The sequence below is a fragment of the Leucopleurus acutus genome (assembly GCF_964270905.1).
Source record: "Leucopleurus acutus genome assembly, chromosome: 2".
NCBI classification, from domain to species: Eukaryota; Metazoa; Chordata; class Mammalia; order Artiodactyla; family Delphinidae; genus Leucopleurus; species Leucopleurus acutus.
The window spans coordinates 67,550,887-67,572,076 of record NC_139143.1 but is presented as its reverse complement, the minus strand read 5'-3'; the positions used below and the strand labels follow the sequence as shown (position 1 = coordinate 67,572,076).

At 36.5% G+C, this 21,190-nt stretch overlaps 1 protein-coding gene across 2 annotated transcripts in view; it reads right to left on the bottom strand.

The window, feature by feature from the left end:
- Window positions 1-21,190, bottom strand: part of NME7 (NME/NM23 family member 7) — a 265,965-nt gene that overhangs the window by 200,553 nt on the left and 44,222 nt on the right. The window contains exons 2-7 of one of the 2 annotated variants that reach the window (XM_082833177.1): window positions 19,299-19,345; window positions 16,984-17,091; window positions 16,081-16,247; window positions 7,576-7,686; window positions 3,341-3,391; window positions 1,826-2,033 (exon numbers count right to left, since the gene is read on the bottom strand). In XM_082833177.1, coding sequence (XP_082689303.1) covers window positions 1,826-2,033; window positions 3,341-3,391; window positions 7,576-7,686; window positions 16,081-16,247; window positions 16,984-17,091; window positions 19,299-19,322 — 669 coding nt within the window. In that variant the 5' untranslated portion in view covers window positions 19,323-19,345. The remainder of the gene's footprint in view (window positions 1-1,825; window positions 2,034-3,340; window positions 3,392-7,575; window positions 7,687-16,080; window positions 16,248-16,983; window positions 17,092-19,298; window positions 19,346-21,190) is intronic. The other variant, XM_082833178.1, reaches the window with a different exon arrangement.

Genomic DNA, 21,190 nt, shown 5'->3' with positions numbered 1-21,190 from the left:
GCAGTGTCCAAAGTGTAACCTCTTATTTTCCATCCATACTGACTCTAGCCATAGCCTTCCTTATTTCAGTTTATTTCAATAAACCAAAGTTTATTTCAATGTTATCCTTTCAGTTGGTCAGTCCAAGAACTTTGTAGTAATCCTAGACATCTCTCTTTTTCTCATACTCTACATTCAATCTAGAAGGAAATTTTGATCATTTGACCTTCAACCACTAAACTATATTTTTAAATACATCTAAGCACTCCACTCATTGCTACTACCCTGGTCCAAGCAAGCCATCACCTCTCTGAATTATTTGCAACATCCTCTTAACTGGGCTCCTGTTGCTACTCTTGCCCTCTACAGTCTATTCTCAATGCAGCAGCCAGAGCAATCTTTTTTAAATGGCAAGTCAAGCTTGTCAGTCCTCTGTTCAAATCCCTGCAACAGCTCTCCACTTTCCTCAGAGAAGACGACAAAAGTCTTGTGCTATCGTGGTCTTCAAACCATGTGATATCTCCCTGATTACTTGTGACCTCATCAGCTCATTCTTTGCTGTTAACTAAATAAGCCAGGTAGCAATATGCTATTCTAAAATTAGCAAGACGGTCAGAATACCTGAGACAGAGTGACTAAGGGAGAGACTGGTTGTAGATGATGTTATAGAAGTTGATAGGGATCAGATCAGGTAGAGCTTTGCATGCTATCATACTTAGATTTTATAAGAGACAAAAGTCACTAGAGTTTAATAGCTGAATTGTTAATCTGATTTATTTTTAAAAGATCACTTGGACATAGTTAATTTTACTTGGGAAAGGTAAATTTTTCATAAATTGAGTGTAAGAGAAGAAGGTAAAGAAGAATTAGGAAGCTTTTTGCAATAGTTGATAAAATATAACAGTGATTTAGACCACAGTGATCAAACTCAAGGTCTAATTTGAAAGAAAGACCAAAAGGATTTATTGACAGAGTTGAAAGGAGAAGAAAATATATCTATCAACTAGCAGTTGACCCTTGAACAACACAAGTTTGAACAGTTCACTGGTCCACTTATATGCAGATTTTTTTCAACAGTAAATACTACAGTACTACATGATCTGTGATTGGATGCCAAGGAAACTTGGATAGGGAGGAAATGTGGCTGCGGAGGGAGTACTATAAATTACAGGCAGATTTTCGACTGTGCAGTGGTTTGGAATCCCTAACCCCCACGTTGTTCAAGGGTCAACTGTATCATAAAACTCTAATATTATTCCATTAAAAATATGACCAGACTAAAGACCATCTTAAATTAGCTAAGAAACTTCTCACAATGCTAAGAATTAACTTGCACTTCATTAATTCAACATCAGTATAAACCCAGTGTAATAATACCTTATTTATATGGATTTAAACTAAGGAGTAGGAAAACTTTTTCATAAACACTAGCTATATATAGGAAAAGAAAAGGATGTTAAGCTTGAATATATGGTGTCAAGTCTGAGTCAAAGAAAGAATGTATGAAATGATGTCTTCTTTTTGAATATTCACTTTCCATAAACTGGTATTCTTAGATGAATAAGTCATACACTGATAAGCCTCAGTAACTTAAGTCTTTGGAACAAAATGGGACAATAAGTATTTCAATTGGAGAAAACTTATCCTGACCATGACCAGGTTACCAGTTCTCAAAGGAGATGTATCACTGAAACACTGTTAATCCTAGGCAAAAGGTCAAAGGTTTTCTCTACTGCTACACCACTGTATAAATCCACCCTAAGTCAGCAGTGACAAAATGCTTTACTCTGACATCAAACATTTAACAAAACCAAAACAGAATTGAAGTAGTTTAAAAACACCTTACTCTGGCAGCACAAGCAAAAGAATCAGGGCCATGAGCTGCATTTCTTATGCCATCTGTTCCAAAGAGGGCTCTAATGCTTCCAGGAGCATCTGTACGTGCCAGTCCAGAGTTGGCAGGTCCAAGAAGTCTTTTCCATTCACATATAGCATCATCTCTTAAAATCTCCATGGCAATTATAGGACCACTGGTGATAAACTGGATCAGCTCACTGTGAAACAGGTGAAAGATTGATTTGCTTCATTTTTCTATCAACCTAGGTACCTCTCTTAACAACAAGGATATATTACAATTTGAGTATTTCAACACATACTCATGATCATGATCTCAGAACTACTGGACATAGTGAATTTTACATGGGCAAGACAAAATTTTCATAAATTGAGTGCCTTACAGTGGCCCGAGTGTCTATAAATCACTAGTGTTGTCAATTACTATTAGCAGAAAAATCAATCTTTCATTGAACTAAGACTACTTCATTGACTTAAAATGCATATTTTTGATCTATGCTTTCTACATTGCTCTGAAAGGTACAGAAGAATCTTTTTATTTTCACGTGTTTTACCATTGCAGTCAAATGAAATCGCAGTAGAGAAAGTGATGAGTGATGTATTGTAATATATTTGCAGTAAGAATTAATTGTTTTTGTGTAGATCTATTAGAATTCAAAGAATGACAATGAATTTTCAGTCAATAAGCATTGAGTTGGTCTAGTGACATATAAGACATTACACTAGAAGCTGTAATACTATAAACACATACAAAGACTATAACAAAGAATAATTTCCGAGACAATTGTAGATGCCTATTCTACACAAGGTTTGAGAACATTTTTATAATGCTTCGTTTAAAATAATCTATACCATAATGATTTTCTTATGCAAAAATTTTCTTTAATAAGGCACTATTCTGTACAGGACACCAAATAGCATTTCTATTGCAGCAGCTTGGCTAATCCTTCTTTATTAGAAAAGTAAGTATTCCTCCTTTGTCAATAGCAATATGAGGTGCACAATATTCACTTAACTTTAAATACAACCCAAATATTTAGAACATAGTTTGTTTCTAACATATATGTTGCTATATTTCAAAGAACAAAACGTACATCAAACAACTTAGTTAACATACAAAGGTTCTTTGAACAATGTTTTATATACATTGAGAATGCTAAAATAAGAGTTTAAAACACAACAAATAGATATTCAACATAAAATGTAATTATCTATTTTTAATCTACTGAAATCTAAAAAGAAAGCTATGCTCCTTATGATTTAAACATTTTATTTGCTTCTGATTAAAGTTTAATATGTTTATTTAATGATAAGAGAATTTTCAACTAATAAAAGGAGAGAAAAAAACAACTCTTAGAAAAAATGCTCTCTGCAGTTGCAAGATGTTGCTAAGGACTTTTTGACAAATTATTCTCATGTAACAAATTTTTGAATTGTAAAATTATAACTCTTTCGTTTTCCACGATATCCTCCATTATATCCCACGACCCCCAATTTCAGTACCTACTTTAAAAAGGGCTTTGACTGATGATCTATATGAAAATCTGTTGCTTCTTTCCTATAATCAAAATGACAATAGTTAAGAATTATGTAAGGAAATTATTTTAACTTACATTAATAAAATAATGAAATTCTCTATGTAATCCGTAAGTGAGTTAAGGACTTTTCACCAAATATTCTGCTCAAATCTCCCCTCTTTTCAAATTTTTGGATATCTATGCTAAGATGTAAAATTAAAATGAACAAAAGAGGCAATATTTACTTTATTACTCATGTTCAAATCTACAATCTTCCTTTTCACTAGCATCTTTAACATTCTAAAGCCAAAGTTTAACATATGACCAATAAAAATTATTTGTTCTTTAAAGTTCAAATAAGTTACATCAAAAAATGCAAAGCCATCTTCAAATTCAAAGTTTGTTACCTCCTTCTACGGGCTTTAAACCTGAGAGGTTAGGCTAGAATTTTACTTTAATAGTTATAGTTTTCTTCCTTAGATCGCCCTAAAAGAAAGACTATATACTTGTGTTTTTAAAAACTGCTTGACAAATTATGCATATCAATGTATTCTTATTGGTTTTTAATGTATTAAAAACGAATCCTTGAACTTACATTCCCCCCAAAAAATGGATAATATGGAGATATTCAGAAATCTGAATTTATTAAGGGCAATCGGGATTTACTTTTAAATTTATAGTCCCACAACTATAGAGACAATGAAAGGATAACAGACTTTTACACTGATTTTAAAAGTTATTTAGACTTTTCGGTTAATCAAACCAAGTGTCTCAAACTTGTACAGTTTTCTCAAAGGCTTTAAACTTAATTCATAGTATATGACAAATATATGTCAACATCAACTTTTTAAAATAGCAAATTAAAGTATCCCCTAACAAAAGATTAACCTTTCAGGCTTGGTAATTTAGTACGCAATGCTTTAAGATCTTATAGGCCCATTACAAAATGAATTTACTTAATAAGCTATATCAGGATATACTTTTATTCAAACCAAGTGTACTAAAATATTCTCTTTGGCCATGAAAAGATTATGAAAGTATACTATGCAAGTATAGAAAATGAAATTCATCCCAAGAAATGGAAGGGGAAGAAAACTCATTTTTCTACAGGGTATTATATGCCCAACATTAAATGTTATTATTCCTCATAACAATATATTGAAATAGGTATGATCATCTTCATTTTACATTTGAAAATAATGAAGTTCAGCATGATTACATAACTTGTCCGGGTCAAAGTGCTGGTAAGGGAAGAAGGAAAGGGAGATTTGAACCCAAATCTCTGATTGCTTATGACCTTACTATTACCAACTTCAGAAAAAAAAAAAAATTCTAGAGGGTAAGGAAAAGAATTCCTAAAAATGATATGGATATTCTCTATTGCAGCCTAAAATGAGGTAAAACTGAGCGTCTAAAAAACCTCAAGTGGGGAGTATTTTAGAAGAGTGAGCAGCAAGACTACTAATATGACCAATTCTAAACTTTAACACAACTGAACTAAGAAAAATCATAATGTTTAATATCAGTGAAAGGAAAAATATTAATTACTGAAAGTATCTTATTGCTTTCTTCTAATATGTCACCGACCCCATAGTTATTTCCACTGAAAATCTATAACTGAAACCAAGATGAGAGTTCATGAGTTTTTTTCTCATCATTCTTATTTAATTCCTCCCTTAAAAAGTTTAGATGGAGAGAAGGATTAACAAGTGCATCACCACCTAGAGAAGTCTTTTTGCTGTTATTTTGTCATGTTTTGTTTTGTTGTGTTTTTATAAAGAAACTCACCATTGTCACAAAGATCTATTAATTCTTTTACGAAATACTTACTTAGTGCCTGCTTTGAATCAGGCACTGATCCAAGAACTAGAAGTACAAAGTTAGATGGAACTCAGCTTCTGCCTTTCAGATACTGTCATGAGGGAGGAACTGACATTTGAGCAAATAAGTTTAGAAAAGTTTTAAGCATTGGGAGATACTCCTCCATGGGTCTCTGACACTCCTAACGTGTCTTATTGGGTAGGCCAAGAATGCAAGGCCCCAGCTACTGTTTATCCTAGCCATTTCTTGGAGTTATGTTTATAATGAGCAACTTTGAGGGGTGAGGTCATGCCTCTTCAGTACAAACAGAAGGCTTGTTTACTGCTTGTTAATGAAACAGTGGGTAACCTAAGTTCAATGCTCCTCACAGGTGATGCAATCAACTGTGTGTACGACATCCACCCGGGCCCATATCATATTATTCCCACAGGACATGAAAGCAAAGGGAACCAACAGAAACATGATGTTCATGCTGCTTACTGACCATACTCAAGACCTCTGTCTCTGACTCAGAAGTTTCAAGTCTTCTGCTAGCATCCCGGAGAGAGTAACAGACTAACTTATTAGATTTTAAGTTGGGTAAAATCCAAGACTTGACAGTAATATTAATAGAGATGTATAAGGTGCTATAAACAATTTAAAAAGCTGTTAAGTTTTCTTGGGCAACTTTATTGTGGAAAGTTTGACACCAAATTATCAAACACTGTAAGTATAGAGACATAAAAAAGTTTTAATCTCACTGAAACTATTCAAAGTCATTTCTCCAGAATTCAGTCTCATAGCCTGCTGTGAGGGCAAGCATTCTCAATACAGAAGAAATACAAGACGGAAATGGGACAAATGTCTCAATACAAGACAGAAATGGGACAAATATAACTATGCTCATAAAGGATCATGACCTCGGCTTCTACTAAATAATAGTGATATCACTAGTACCACACCACTACCACTAATAGCTAACACCTATATACACCTACTATGTGCCACGGTTTTTCAAAGCACTTTACTTTTATTAAACTCACATAACCCTCATAACAACTTTATGATACAGATGATGTTATAACCTCCATTTTGCAGATGAAGAAACTGAAGCACAGAAGTAAGCTGTTCAGAGTCACAACCTACTAAGCGGTGCAGTTACAAGCAATCTGGCTCTAGACTCTGTGCTCTGAAATAGAAGAGGCCTGCCTTTCTAGAATATATGTAAACTGGGAGATCTTACATAGGGGAAAAATTCAAATTGTCATTACTGGGGTAAAAATGAGGATGTTTTGTTAAGGTTTCTAGGGATCAGACTTCTCAAAGCTACACTATCTACTGCTCTCCATTGTCCCTGTTCTCACAGAGACAAAAAAGCAACCGTCCCATGGGATAAAGAGCCAGGAACATCAGTGAGAAGACACCTAAGCAAACAAACACACACAAATCAGTGAAGTAACCTAAGAAAACTGCTGGGTCAAGCCCTGTCTAACAGCTACATGAATGTCTCTACCTAACACTAAGTCTTTTTTTTTTTGCAGCACGCGGGCCTCTCACTGTTGTGGCCTCTCCCGTTGCGGAGCACAGGTTCCAGACGCGCAGGCTCAGCAGCCATGGCTCACAGGCCTAGCCGCTCCATGGCATGTGGGATCTTCCTGGACGGGGTCACGAACCCGTGTCCCCCGCATTGCCAGGCGGACTCTCAACCACTGCGCCACCAGGGAAGCCCGCAACACTAAGTCTTACTTTCATTAAATAACTTAGAAAATATCTGGTCAGATAGAATGGCTTGCTTTTCAGAGCAGTAAATAGGTATATCTGCCAGTTATATATATTGGAAGGAAATAAAACATTTCCAAACACATGACTTTTGAAAATCTCAACAGTAACATTCCCTTGTCAAATAGAAATAATCTAATATTCATTTCTTCTATAATTTTTATACAATGTGTTACATTGTATAAATGAAGAGATTACAACTATGAAACACTGGTGTTATAAAAGCAGATGGGGTTATGAAAGACAATGAAGAGTTCATGTCTAATAAATAGTTAATAGTATAACCTGACAACTCCTATTTGCTTAGAGTTCAATCATCCTTTATGCATCTGATTACCTGTTGTCTTCCATTTCCTACTATACTATTCTTTGTCATTCTGTGGAAGTTTTTTCTCCCGTTGTGGAGCACAGGCTCCGGACGCGCAGGCTCAGCAGCCATGGCTCACGGGCCCAGCCGCTCCACGGCATGTGGGATCCTCCTGGACCGGGGCACAAACCCGTGTCCCCTGCATCGGCAGGCGGACTCCCAACCACTGCGCCACCAGGGAAGCCCAGAAGTTTTTAAACAAAGACATGAAAGATAGATGATTTTTTTTTGAAAAAAGGAACCAGACATTACATAACTGAAAATGCTCAAAAAATTTACCTTGAAAGTGTCATCATTTTGAGTTTGGTTAGAGTAAATCCAGCTTTGCTTATTATTTCAATTATTTCTCCCGCTTTTGATACTGCATCTGGTTTAATCAGGGCTAATGTTCTATAAAGAAATAAAGAATAAATTTAAAGATAAAAATAGTTTGGCAGTTTTTACTTATAATTCCCAAGCAGTGATAATTTCCTTAAAAATCCTAGATCAAACATCAAAGTGAATTATAAATACAAGTGTATTAATGGCCTCATAAAAACTTATACAATGGAAGTTTACTATTTTTTCACAAGGAAATAAAAATTAGGTACCCAATCTAGAAAAATAATAAAAGTTTAGAGGGAAAAAAAGTTAAGACTCATTTTAAATATGTCCACGTTATAAAACACAGGTGTTTAAGATTTCTATTTCTTAGCATATGCTTTATAAAAGACAACAATTCTCTAAAGAGTTGCATTAAACATATCAGCTTGACTTTCAGTCTCTTAGACTTTAACATGTGTATGCCATGCACTCAGTTCAGCACTGATTTGGAAATAATATAAATTCTTCTATTAACACTTTATTCATAGCATGAATGATATAAAAAGAACTAAATATCTTCTTACCTGAAGATGTATATGGCTAGCGAACACCCTGCTAACTTTTAAAATCACACTTTCCTCTTAGAGGATACATCAGAGCTATGCGTTCTCCCCTCTGAAGCCACAGAATTAATGGATTTTTAGAGATGGAGATCACCTGAATTTCCTCATTTTACTAACAAGGAAACTAACAAGGCCCAGAGAGGTAACCCTCCAAAGATCACACAGCTGGTCTGTGGCCTCCTCAGGACGGAACACCCAGCTCACACGACTCTTGGGTCTGTGCTCCTTCCACACCACACCACAAATAATGTTGCTATTAATATTAGCAAAAGGGAACATAATCACAAATCCTCAAGACTAACATTTGCAAACGCAAGGTAAAATCAGATTAGTTGGAGTAATTCAGTTTATCTGGCACACAAAATAAGATAAAAAATTGCTGTTGGGCTTCCCTGGTGGCACAGTGGTTGAGAGTCCGCCTGCCAATGCAGGGGACATGGGTTCGTGCCCCGATCCGGGAAGATCCCACATGCCGCGGAGCGGCTGGGCCCATGAGCCATGGCCGCTGAGCCTGTGTGTCCGGAGCCTGTGCTCCACAACGGGAGAGGCCGCAACAGTGAGAGGCCCGCGTACCGCACAAAAAAAAAAAAAAAAATTGCTGTCACTTTCCCTTTATTTTCAATTGTTCTGACACTTTGGCATTAACTCAAGGAATCCATAAAAGGAGACTGGTAGGCTTTTTCAAAGTAGACTTTTTTCACCAATGAGACAAACTTAGCTAAGGATATAATGATACAAATATCCTTACTTACAACTGGATATAACTTATGGCTGGCTTTTAAAACTTTTAAATAACAAAAGTTGTTCATTTTAGTCTGATAGGGCTTGTAATAAACGGACTTTTTATTTTGAAGCAAGTGAGTCACTTCTAGCATTTTATATGGCTTCAAAGATACAGTTAAAACTCATCATTTTTTTAGCTCACATTGTTTAAAATATTATAAAGCCAAACTAACCCATGATTGTTTATGCTAAACTCTGGAAACATCTTCAAGAACCAAAACTCTTAAAGAAAATATAAAACACATCGGCAGTGAACAAGAAGCAATATGAAAAAAAATGCAGTTTCATTTTCTCTTTAAGTGCCTACAGGAGACAGAGCGTTGATTACTGTGATTAATTACTCTAAGCAAGTTCCTCTGTCATGTCTTCACTGCTTAATTGTTCAGTAGATAATAGTTAAAATGCATTTTGGAGGGAAAATAAGATCGGCTTTAGGAATCATATGTATTATTTAAAAGTGAAGATAGCACACAAAGAAAGTAAAGGGCCACGAAAATATATTAATAGTGCTGCTGTTATCTGCTGCTGCATAACAAACCACCCCAAAATGTAGTGGCTTAAAACTACAAACAACTTCTCAAGATCATATAGGTTGGCTGGGGAGTGGTTTCACCTGGGATGGGTCATACTGCTGCATTTGGCTAGTGGGTCGGTTGAGACAGCCAGGCTTCTCTTTCCTTGAGGCCTCAAGAGCTGGAACAGGCAGGGAGATGGATTCTCCCCTAAAGCCTCCACAAAGAATGTAGCCTTCCCTACCAACACCTTGATCTTAACCTGACGAAATCTGTGTTGGACTTCTGATATATTATAAATTTGTATTGTTTAAGCAGCTGACTGTGGTCATTTGTTATGTCTTCAATAAAAGACTACAGAGAAAAAAACTCTGGAGAGGAAAAACACCCCAACAAAAGAATGGAAAGAAGAAAAAATTAGAAAAGCAGGAAAGCAGTAAAATAGTCGAAATATGTACAAAAATACTAATACAACAGATGTAAATGTACATGTACTAGTCTCACCAGTGAAAATCTAGAGGTTTTCAGACTGATTTTCTTTTTTTTGCAGTACGCGGGCCTCTCACTGTTGCGGCCTCTCCCGTCGCGGAGCACAGGCTCCGGACGCGCAGGCTCAGCGGCCATGGCTCACGGGCCCAGCCACTCCGCGGCATGTGGGATCTTCCCGGACCGGGGCACAAACCCGTGTCCCCTGCAATGGCAGGCGGCCTCTCAACCACTGCGCCACCAGGGAAGCCCCAGACTGATTTTTTTTTTTTAAAGAGCTGCATGCTGTTTACAAGAGATATATCTACAATATAACTTAACAAGGCTGAAAGTAAAGCAATGACAAAAAGATATCAACCAAAAATACATTATCAATCAAATCCATGCTTGAGAAAGATGGCTAAGACCACCCATTCCTTGGCTGTGGTCTCCTTCCACCTTCAAATCTAGCAATGGAGACTGGGTGCTTCTCACACTGGCATCTCTCTGGTTCTCTGCAGCCAGAAAGGTTCTCTGGTTTTATGGACTCCTGTGATTAGGTCGCACCCACAGGAATGATGCAGAATAATTTCCCCATCTCAAGGCCTGTAATCTTAAATCTGCAAAGTCTCTTTGCCATGTAAGGTAACTGTTGGGCTGCACCCGCAGGCCTGTAAGCCTTGTAGATGCCCAGCCTCCAGACAGAAGAAAGAGCCCAGAGAGCAGCAAAAGAGACCTCGATGGTTTAATTGATGGAGGAACTTACATGTCTGAAGCAAGGTCCTGGAGCAACACCCCAAGGTGTGCAGCAGACTGCAGGCAGGCTGTAGCAGCAGTCTTGGCTACTCAGGACAGAGGGAGGCTACCATTTACTCAGGGGGGAATTGATTTCAGGTGAGCTCATCAGTTAACAAGGGCTAATTAACCCTTACAATTAAGAGAATTGGATAGTCATGTGAGGGAAGCAGGGCCTAGTCAATCAGGAGATCTACAGAGAGCAAGAGAACAGCCGTCTTGAATGGCCTGACCATACAGTAACACATTCATAGGTTCCAGAGATTTGAACATGGACATCTTTGAGCAGCCATGATTCTGCCTACTGTACTCTCTATTGTTTTGGAGTTTATATACTATTTTTCTAGTGGTTAGCTGTGAAACTTTTTCATACTTATTTAACTTAAAATTCTTAAAATTGTATAATATCTTGACCCTTTAGAAAGACTTTAGAACACTTTAGCTCCAATGTTCTCTCTTCCAACTTATATAGTTTCATTGTTGTTTTGGACATTCAGTTTTTTGCCTGCATGAGTAAGCCATCTTGGACGATGAGACCACAGGTAAGTAAAGATGAGCTAAAGACTGGCTGGGGAGGGGGGAGGGGGTGTGTGAATTTTTAGCAAGGCCTTGGTAATTGAACTAAAGTCTTACTTGAATGCATTTCAGTGCCTTTTTGCAGCCAAAACTCAACTGCTCACCACCACCTAGGAGGATATGTAAAGTAACAGTAATTGGTATTGAGGGAGTAGTTTCCCAAAGGTGAGAACAGAACTGAACTAATACCAGTAATTGTCTGGTCTCCTCCCCTGAGAAGTAGCCTTGGTCTACTTAAAATTGTTAGGCCGACTGGCTTAAAGAGATAAAACTCCAGGAACAATGAGAACATGTGTACCTTTGCTCCTCGTGGGTAAAGTGACTTCTCCATTCCCAGGAGAGCGCTTCCTCTCTCCACCCCCTTCATTTGCTCCTCCACATATGGCCACATTTAAGGGTTTCTGGTTGTATGCGGCCCTGCCTCTTCTCTCTCAGACCTGCAAGCCCTCATGCAGGACACAGCCTACAGTTCTTCTCCTGCTTCCATCTGGTTAGCACAGCGGAGGCAGAGGCCGGCACCTGCATGGAAACCTACCTCTCTCTGGTGCTCTGTCTCCCACGCTGGATGGGCAAGTATGCTCTCAGGGTTTGCTCTAAAGGTATCTCTCTCCCTCAGACGGGCCCCAAGGTCCAGACTGGGAAGGAGGGCAGGGCTGGGGTGGAGAAGTAGGAATAAAGCTCAACCGTTCTCAGAGCTGGCTTACACTAGGCAGCCTAAACCAGCACTTTACTTTGATTTGCCTCTGGCGCCTACGTTAGTGCTCCATCAGTTAACATTCGGAAGGGAGAATGGAGACTAACTGAACCCAAGAGATGACAAAAAGCCTGTATGATGTCTTTACATCTGAATAGTAAAACCATAAAGCATCAATTTATTACCTTCTAAAATTAAAATTGAATACGCTAAAAAAAAAAGAAAAAAAATTTAAAAATATGTTTTTAAGTCAAATACTATGACTCATAGACAACTGATAACATTTATCCGTTTGATTTGAGGAGCTTTATAAGGAGAATAGATTAAAATTAGCTAAGAGAGTAGATCTTTCGTTAAGTTCCCTTACCACAAAAGAAAACTCAATATAAAAAATAATAAGGGGGTGGGAGGAAAATTTTGGAGGTAATAGATAAATTTATACCCTTGATTGTGGTAATGGTTTCATGGGTATACACTTAGCTCCAAACTCACCATGTTGTATGTATTAAATATTTATAGCTTTTTGTTTGTCTATTATACCTCAATACAGAGATTTTTGAAAAAGAGAATAGAAATGTAAATAGAATGTCAGATTTCTACAGTTAATGGGAATCAGGAAGCTGAGGCTAGTTTGTTAGCTAAATTGAATTATATAGAATTATCTTGATAAGTGCCTCAAAATTAGCAGACGGGCACCATGAAGATCAGCTTTACTCCTCCCTCTCAGTACAGGCTTTACTCCAGAAAGAAAATGGTTGAGTATGATAAATATAATAGGGATGTAATTAGTTCATAAATTATCCTTGACACTATATAAAACTGAGAACTAGGCTAAGTTATAATTATTACATAGAAGCTATTTCCATGGGACCATGATAGACATGCACGTATTTCTTTCTCCATAGGCCTACTTCTTTGGTCATTTAAATGAAACAATATATTTTTAAAACTCTTGAATTCTGAAGAAGTTTATTTAAATCACCCAAATGGTTGTTGGATTTAACCCACTTGCAGTTAGGAGAGAATCAGAAGAGAAAATGGTGAAACAATTGACGTCAGTAAAAATACAATATTGCACATATTTTAATTAATTATATTTATAAAGCCCAAATATTTAAAATCTGTCTTCACATTCTTCTGTTCCTCCTATTTTTAAATCAGTTCATTCAATAGTATTTACCAATATATTAATTAGAGGTTTTAATAAAAAGAGAATGAGTTTTAAAGTCAAACACAACAAGATTTACTTGTTTCCCTTTACTTTGTAGTTGTGTGACTATGGCTGTGCTCTGTAAAATGGAATCAACAACATTCACTGTAGACAAATCAATTAATATATATATAAATTATAATTGTTACAGCTATTATTATTTTATTTTGATTGGGTCATACTATTAACCCTGTCTCCCTAATTCACTTATTTTTGCTAGTTTAAATGAAAACTTCAAGTAGTCTTGAACTGAGAAGCCTACCACAGTGGTTGGCATATAGCATGTGCTCAAAAATTAAGCTATAAATATTTATTACTTGTAAATAAAGGAACTGTGCTTGGTGTTTCCTTAATCTCATAGACTTTTATCAGTAGATCTCATAACAAAGAGATTCCTATTTGTCTAACATTCTTTTTTTTTTTTTTCCTAGTTCAGAGTTGTCCTGGGAATCTTTGGTTTTCCTTTTTTATGAGTCATTCACCACCTCACTGATCCATCACCACCTGTGTACTAATAACACACTGAGCATCAAAGAACCTCCAGAATTATAAAGAGCTGGTAAAGAAGTCACAGAAAGAATATTACTATGGGGGGACTCAGGTATTAGGTAGATAACCAGCTATTATTTGGTTATCTACCTATCTAACTCAAAATATAGTTTGACAGATATTTTTTCCTATAGAATTAAATAGTTTGGGGAGCTTTTTATACATATAGCCTTAACTTCCACCAGTGATCCCTATTTTTCATTACTGCAACAATCACTCCACAAATCCAAAGAATCCCCCAAGTCAGCACAATATAATATAAGCCACAGAAACCAGAGCCAAGAAAGATGACCAAAGAATTAACATTCCATTTCAAATATAGCTCGTGCTAGACTCAGAAAGCTGCAAACTCATAAACGTAGAGGTTGAAAATTACAATGTCATTTTAGTATTATGTTTTCTGACTAGCCTAATTTTCAGCTACAACTGCAACTTGTTCTGTCTCTCCTCTAAATCAAAACTGAGGGAAAGTCAGAATGACAAACATAGCTGTGACAAACAATGAAGAGAGAAGACCAGAGAGATACACAGAAGGCACCGTACTGCAGCTTCTCCGCTTCACAGGAAGAGCCACGTGCAATGGGACGGAGGGAAGAAGGCAGGGAGGCAGCCAGCAGGGAGCTCTGCCTCCAAACACAACGACTATTTTCACCAACATAAGCTCATTCATTCAACAAAGTTATGTGGGGCATCCCCTGTGAATAATGCACTGCTTGAGGCATCACCACCATGGCCTTTAGAGATGCAGTTGTGATCCCAAGACAGATTAAGTTTCTTTGTATCACAATGTTTTTGTATATTTTTTTCTTTTCAAAATACTCACATATCCTGTCTTCAATCGATCAGTCAATATTTATCAGATATCTATTACGTCTGTGAATAAAACTCAAAAATAGACAATATATATTCCAAACAATCTAGACAAAAACACCTTTGTCAACTAGCTCAAAGGTCATCATTTGAAAACAGGGAGGAAATGAAGAAAAGGAAAGAGTAGATAATAAATTTTAAATTGTTATTCAACGATTCATTCATCTAACACAGACAAGGTGCTTGTAATGTATGAGGAGATGTGTTAGGTGCCACAGGAGACATAAAAATGAACTGAGACAGAAAGAAGACAATCATTTTGCAGGTCCTATCCATTCTCCTGTGATTAAATCCTCCTATTCTTGATTCAGACAGACGCTGGGCTTTAATCCTGCCTCTACTCTGTGACCTTCAGCAAGTTACCTAACATCACTAAGCCTCAACTTCTCCATCTGCAGAATGGAGCTAATAATAATATTATTAGCTTGTGTATTAGGTTGTTGTAGGGCTTAAATAAATGATGCATACAAATCATTTTAACACAATACCTTTTATAAAAATAGCTAGCAGGGCTTCCCTGGTGGCGCGGTGGTTGAGAGTCCGCCTGCCGATGCAGGGGACACGGGTTCGTGCCCCGGTCCGGGAGGATCCCGCATGCCGCGGAGCGGCTCGGCCCGTGAGCCATGGCCGCTGAGCCTGCGCTCCGCAACAGGAGAGGCCACAACAGTGAGAGGCCCGCATACCGCAAAAAAAAAAAAAAAAAAATAGCTAGCAGATATTAATGCCTATCATTACTACTATTACCGTACTTCAGTTAATCACTTTCCTTCCTTCCTCTTCATACCTATTGCTACCATCCTAATCAGTCTATTTTACTACTTAAATTAAAAAAAATGTTTAACCACCAAGCCAGTCATGAAGAACAATGAGCTCTGGCTAGTGTATAACATTCTGTTGTATTTTTACTCATACTCATCCTCTGACCAGCATTCCTCTGACTTGATCCAACTGGGTAAAAATTCAGTCCATCTCTCATGATCCTGTCAAATACCTTCACAAAGCCTTCCCTACTCTTCTACAAGAAATAGCTTTACTTTCCTCTGAGTTTCCTTTGAGCTTCTGGCAATCACTACTTCCCCCCATAAACCATCTTTATGCTGTACACTAAGACTTACAGTTTCAGTTCCCAGTTAGAAGAATGATGAGGGTGTATAAAAGGTTTGCATTTTTTCCTCTGGAAAATAATCACTGCCTAAGACTATGAGCATCACTTTGTTCCCTGAGTGAAGAGCAAATCACAGAATCTGCTCCACAAAATTCTAAAAATGTCATAATACTGAATTGGATCACTGAAAAATATCTATACTGTAAAAACAAAAGATAGAAACAAGAAGTTTGAATTTGGTATCAAGACATACATAATGTTCTAAGAATTTTAAAAAGATTATATACTTGCTTTCTTACTTTTCTTTCCTACTGCCCAGTTGCCGAGCTGTATATTGATCCCCATAGTCAAGTAGCACCAGTTGTCGAGAAAAGACATTCACTTTGTTGCCTATAAATAAATCTTCCAAGTGAAGGTCTTCATATTTGGTCCGCTTTAAAAAGGTGCGATGATTCTTTACATCATGCTGGAATCAAAAACAATACAATAAAACAAATAATTATCAGTAGGTAATGTTAACCTTATTATAAAACTAGAAATAGTTATTAATTTTGCTCTATTAAACATAAGTTACATTCTGTTTCATTTTTGCTATAAGTACAAATCATAATTTCTTTCATAACCTGTATTTCCTAGTCTATTCTAGTAATAACATAAAAATTACAAATTTTATACTTTAAAAAACCCTGGATAGAAAGATTTATTTCCAAACCACTGCAGCAAATTAGTGCCTATGAAATCCCAGAAAAATTCCAAATTTCTGCTTTCTTGCCAACACAAAATCCCAATACCAAATAGGTCCACCTGCAAAAGGAGTCCTCAACAAAGGGACACAAAGAAACAAGCACGACTCTTTTAACTCAGTCTTCTTCAATTTGACTTTTTGTAGCGATAACAGCATTCAACAATGGTGACACATTTATGAGCATGATAATCTTTATCTATAGCCACTTATTGACTATCACTTAATCCAAAGCATAAATAATCCCACTTCAGTTTTCTAACCAAAAAAATAATTTCTATTAAAAGTAAAGACACAAGGTTATCTTCTTGTATTGGAATTATAATACCAAAATGTTTAAACTTCCCAAAATGAAAAGAATGTATTTTTAAAAGCAACTATAAAAAAGGCAATCCTATTCCTCTCTGGATCCCACCTTCACTCCGTTTGCCAACTTTAAAGCAAAAAAAGGCTCATTTACCATTTCAACAGATCCATCCCCTGGGTAAAATAAAAGCTCATAACGTCGAAATAGTGAAGCATTTGGATCATACCACTCTGCAATGAAAACGAATCTTTCACTATGATTCTGTAAAGAAGGATAGAAGAATTTTAACACTAACATATAAAATATAAGCACTCTTGTAAAAATCATACAAATTGAAAGAATTACCAAATATTTGCAATGAAGAAATTTATTATTACTTATTGTATTGAATAATTCTGCTTTTCAACAGTATACCAGTTATCAACATACCCTCATACATATTTCCTTCTAATTTCTTATTAAACACCCTTAGATATCTCAAAGATGACTTATGAACTGCTTAATACTTCACAGCCATCCAATCATCCTGGATAAATTGATATTTTTTTTAGAACATGAGCTCCTGATCTGACTACTGTGATAATTCAGTCCTTCTGAAAGCAAGTTTACATATAAGCAGATAATCAATAAACTAGTATGAGAAAAAAAAGAAAAGAAAATTAGTATGAGAAAAAAATTCTGAGTGGCTAGCTCTCAATTACATTTAGAACATAACTGTTCTAAATTTAAGACTCCAGCAGTATTAGAATATTGTTGTCATTCAAATTATAGTAAGCACCTTTACTCTCCTTAGTAATTTCACATGATAGTATTTTTTTATAGAAACAGTGAGAGAATGTGTTAGTCTAGGTCCCCGGAGAAACAGACACGATGCCAAGACAGGATTAAACATGCAAAAATTCTATTCTGTAAGAGAAATTCTGTACAGGAAATTCCTACAAGAGAAAATAGGGAGGGATCCAGGGAAGGCTGACAGACCACAATACAAATCTGACACTGAGTGAAGGAGAGAGTGAAGGAAGACTGGGTGGAATCCTTCTGGACTGCTCTACAGACTAAGGAAGGTTCAGCAAGACCACTACTACCAAATGTAAAATAGCTAGCTAGTAGGAAGCAGCCACAAGGCACAGGGAGATCAGCTTGTTGCTTTGTGACCACCTACAGGGGTGGGATAGGGAGGGTGGGAGGGAGGGAGACGCAAGAGGGAGGAGATATGGGGATATATGTATATGTATAGCTGATTCACTTTGTTATAAAGCAGAAACTAACACATCATTGTAAAGCAATTACACTCTAATAAAGATGTTAAAAAAAAAAAAAAAGACCACTGGGCGGTGCGCAAGCCAGTTAGCCCTCAGAGAGTTCTCTGACTTCCAGGAACAGGCCTGCTTTAGTATCCCTGCTCCTCTCAGTCACGGGCTGGGAGCAGCCCTTGGGAAGCATGTCCTAAGCACAAAAGCAGCAGTAGATTCCAGAGCACAGGAGCTGAGGCCCTTTGATCACTTCAGCTCCCTCTAGTTGAAGATCTGTGAGGTGCATACAATGAAAACGTTAAGTCAAAGAATGGCCCTCTTTCCTTGACTATTAGGCAGGATTTCCCATCATATGTTATTAATATCTTAGCCCCCAAAGGTCTTTCATCATAATAAGCAAATGAGGACATAAAGAAGAAAGGAATCTAAGGGTTTTGTAGCTAATTCTGGATTTAGCATCTGATTCTCTGGTTATAGTATATAGACGGGTTCCTTTTATGTTAATAATTCACTTATAAATTCTAATAGTACTATGTCTAGTTATATTTATGATTGTACTCATAAGCTATAATTGAGATAGCTTTTAAGACACTATTTTATTTTTCCCACAATCATCCAAAAGACACATTTAAATGTTTATTAGTCAAGAGAAAACAAAGGTAAGAGATATACTATAACAAGACTTTCTTCATTCATTATTTTTCATATTGATCCCTATAAATACAGCTTTTTTTTATTTTTTAATATAGATTTTTAAAAGTTAGGTTTCACTGTGCATTCTAGTATTATACTCTCCTTTTAATATAAAATTTAAATATTAGTGGTTTATTAAAATTTTTACTATCTATATTAAAATATTCATTCACTCAAAAACATCATTGAAATATTGCCTTCACTAAAGTAAAATTATGAAATGGAAGAAATGATGAGACATCTAACTGAAGGTAAAAGGGCAAAGAAAGTGATGCAAATGAAAAACCAATGAAACTTGGCACTTCCATTTATCCAGGCAGCCTTAACCACAAAAGCTGCCAATCACACTCTTTAACTCTGAGTCAGGTAGTAGAATTTTTCATGATTCATCATCCAGAAAACAGTTTTAATACGAAGAAAACAAACTGAGGAAGTACTATTTCTGGCTGACAACGTAGCTTAGAGCAAATCAATGCTACTTTCCAAGAACAACTAGGAAAGTGTGATGTTAAAAAAATATACCTGTTTGATGACATTGGAGAGCATCTAAGGCAGCCAGATTTGATGATCTAAGATTCAGAAAGACAGGACGTTCACTGAGGTGAGCACAGCATTCTTTATACTGCTTTTACCTGAGGACCTGTGCTGAGACTTAAGTCAAGCTGGACAAGAGACAGAATCCCAAGAAGGTGGCAGGGGAAGGCTGCTAAGAGGCAGAGAAGCTAGCAGAGCTTTTGACAGTGTCATGGAGATAAGTAGACAAACACTGGAATTTGGGCCTACCAATGCAGACAAGACTTGAGGGGCAAAGATCCGGAAGAAAAGGAAACCACAGAGAAGTGAGCTCAAAGCTGTGTTTGTTCAATGGAGCTTTCAGTAGCATCACAGTGCTGGAGGGAGGAAAATGAGAGTTCAAACCCACCAAAAAGGAGACCACTGATAAACTATCTAGCCTTTCTGTTGTGACTCCTGGAGCATTATACTCCAGGAGCATAGGCAAACTAAAGGTAAACAGATCCTTACAAAATTTGAAACAAGTTTTGTGTTCACTCAATGTTCAATTATGATAAGTGATGTTTCCTCCATTCCAGCCCCCTGCATCTCCAGAAATGGAAATATGGCTTTTCATACACAATGTCAAGCTTTCAAAGACAAACTACCAGATATACCAAAAAAAGAAGACCAAGAGAAAAAAAACAGACAATAGAAAGAAATCCATGAATACCCTAGTTATTATCTGAAAAGGCTTCAAAATAACAATGATAGGTATGAAAAATATATGTCAAGATTAATAATTTCACCAGAGAGCCAGAATCCATTTTTTAATCAATCAGAAATTCAAGAATGAAAAGTAATTGCCAACACAGCATTCTATAACTAGCAAAATTACCCTTCAAGAGGTGAAGGTGAAATAAAGATATTTTTAGACAAGCAAAAACAGAAAATTTATTGCCAATGCACCTACATTAAAAGAAATTCTAAAGGAAGTTCTGAAGGAAAAAAGAAAATGATTCAAGATGATTCAAGGAACAGAAGGACTGAAAAACAATGGAAATGTAAATATGTGGGTAAATCTAAATAAATAATGCATATACAAAATAACAATAATGTCTTGTGGGATATAAAATAAGTAGAATTTGAATTCAGATCAATAAGAATATAAAGGGTGTGAGGGGAAGACAACATTCTTCAAATTATGTGAAGCAAAAAAAGTATCTCCTACATCAGTTGCTCGACCTTTTCTCAAATTCCAATGAACATCAGTGAGGAGAATGTCTCTTAAGCTAATAGGCACACAAACTGGAGACATTTTGTTCAATTTTTCGCCCTCTGTTCTGTTAGAATGACCTTTCTTTATCTCCTAGTGCTCAGACAACAGGAAAACAATTATCAAAATGTTTACTAAATTAGTGCCATTCAAACTTTAAGAAATTAATGATAACCATTAAGCATGACAATAATAATTTTTAGAGTAGCTACTAAGTAGCAGGTTCTTTACATACATTATCTCATTTCATTCTCACAACAGACAATGTAGGTTGACAGAAATAGGGATACTATTTCATGGACAAGGATAGTAAAGCTCAGAAAATTTGAACACTGGTCCAAGGTTACAAAGCAAAGAAATGAGTAAGTCAGCCCTCAAACTTTGGTTCTTCAGACTTTGCAAAGCACATGTTTTGTCCCACTAAACAGCACTACTTACATAAAATGATGCAAAAGTCAGTGTTAAAGAAAGCATTCAGTGGGCCTAAACTAATGATGAACTGATTTATTTAACTACTCCTCTATGTAAAGTTAAATAATTCTAGACAGGGTCAATTTTGTAACCTTTAACAAACATGTAGGAGAAAGGGTATGGATTATTACAAAATAGGATAAGGAAATCAGGTTACTCCCTGTGACATCAAACA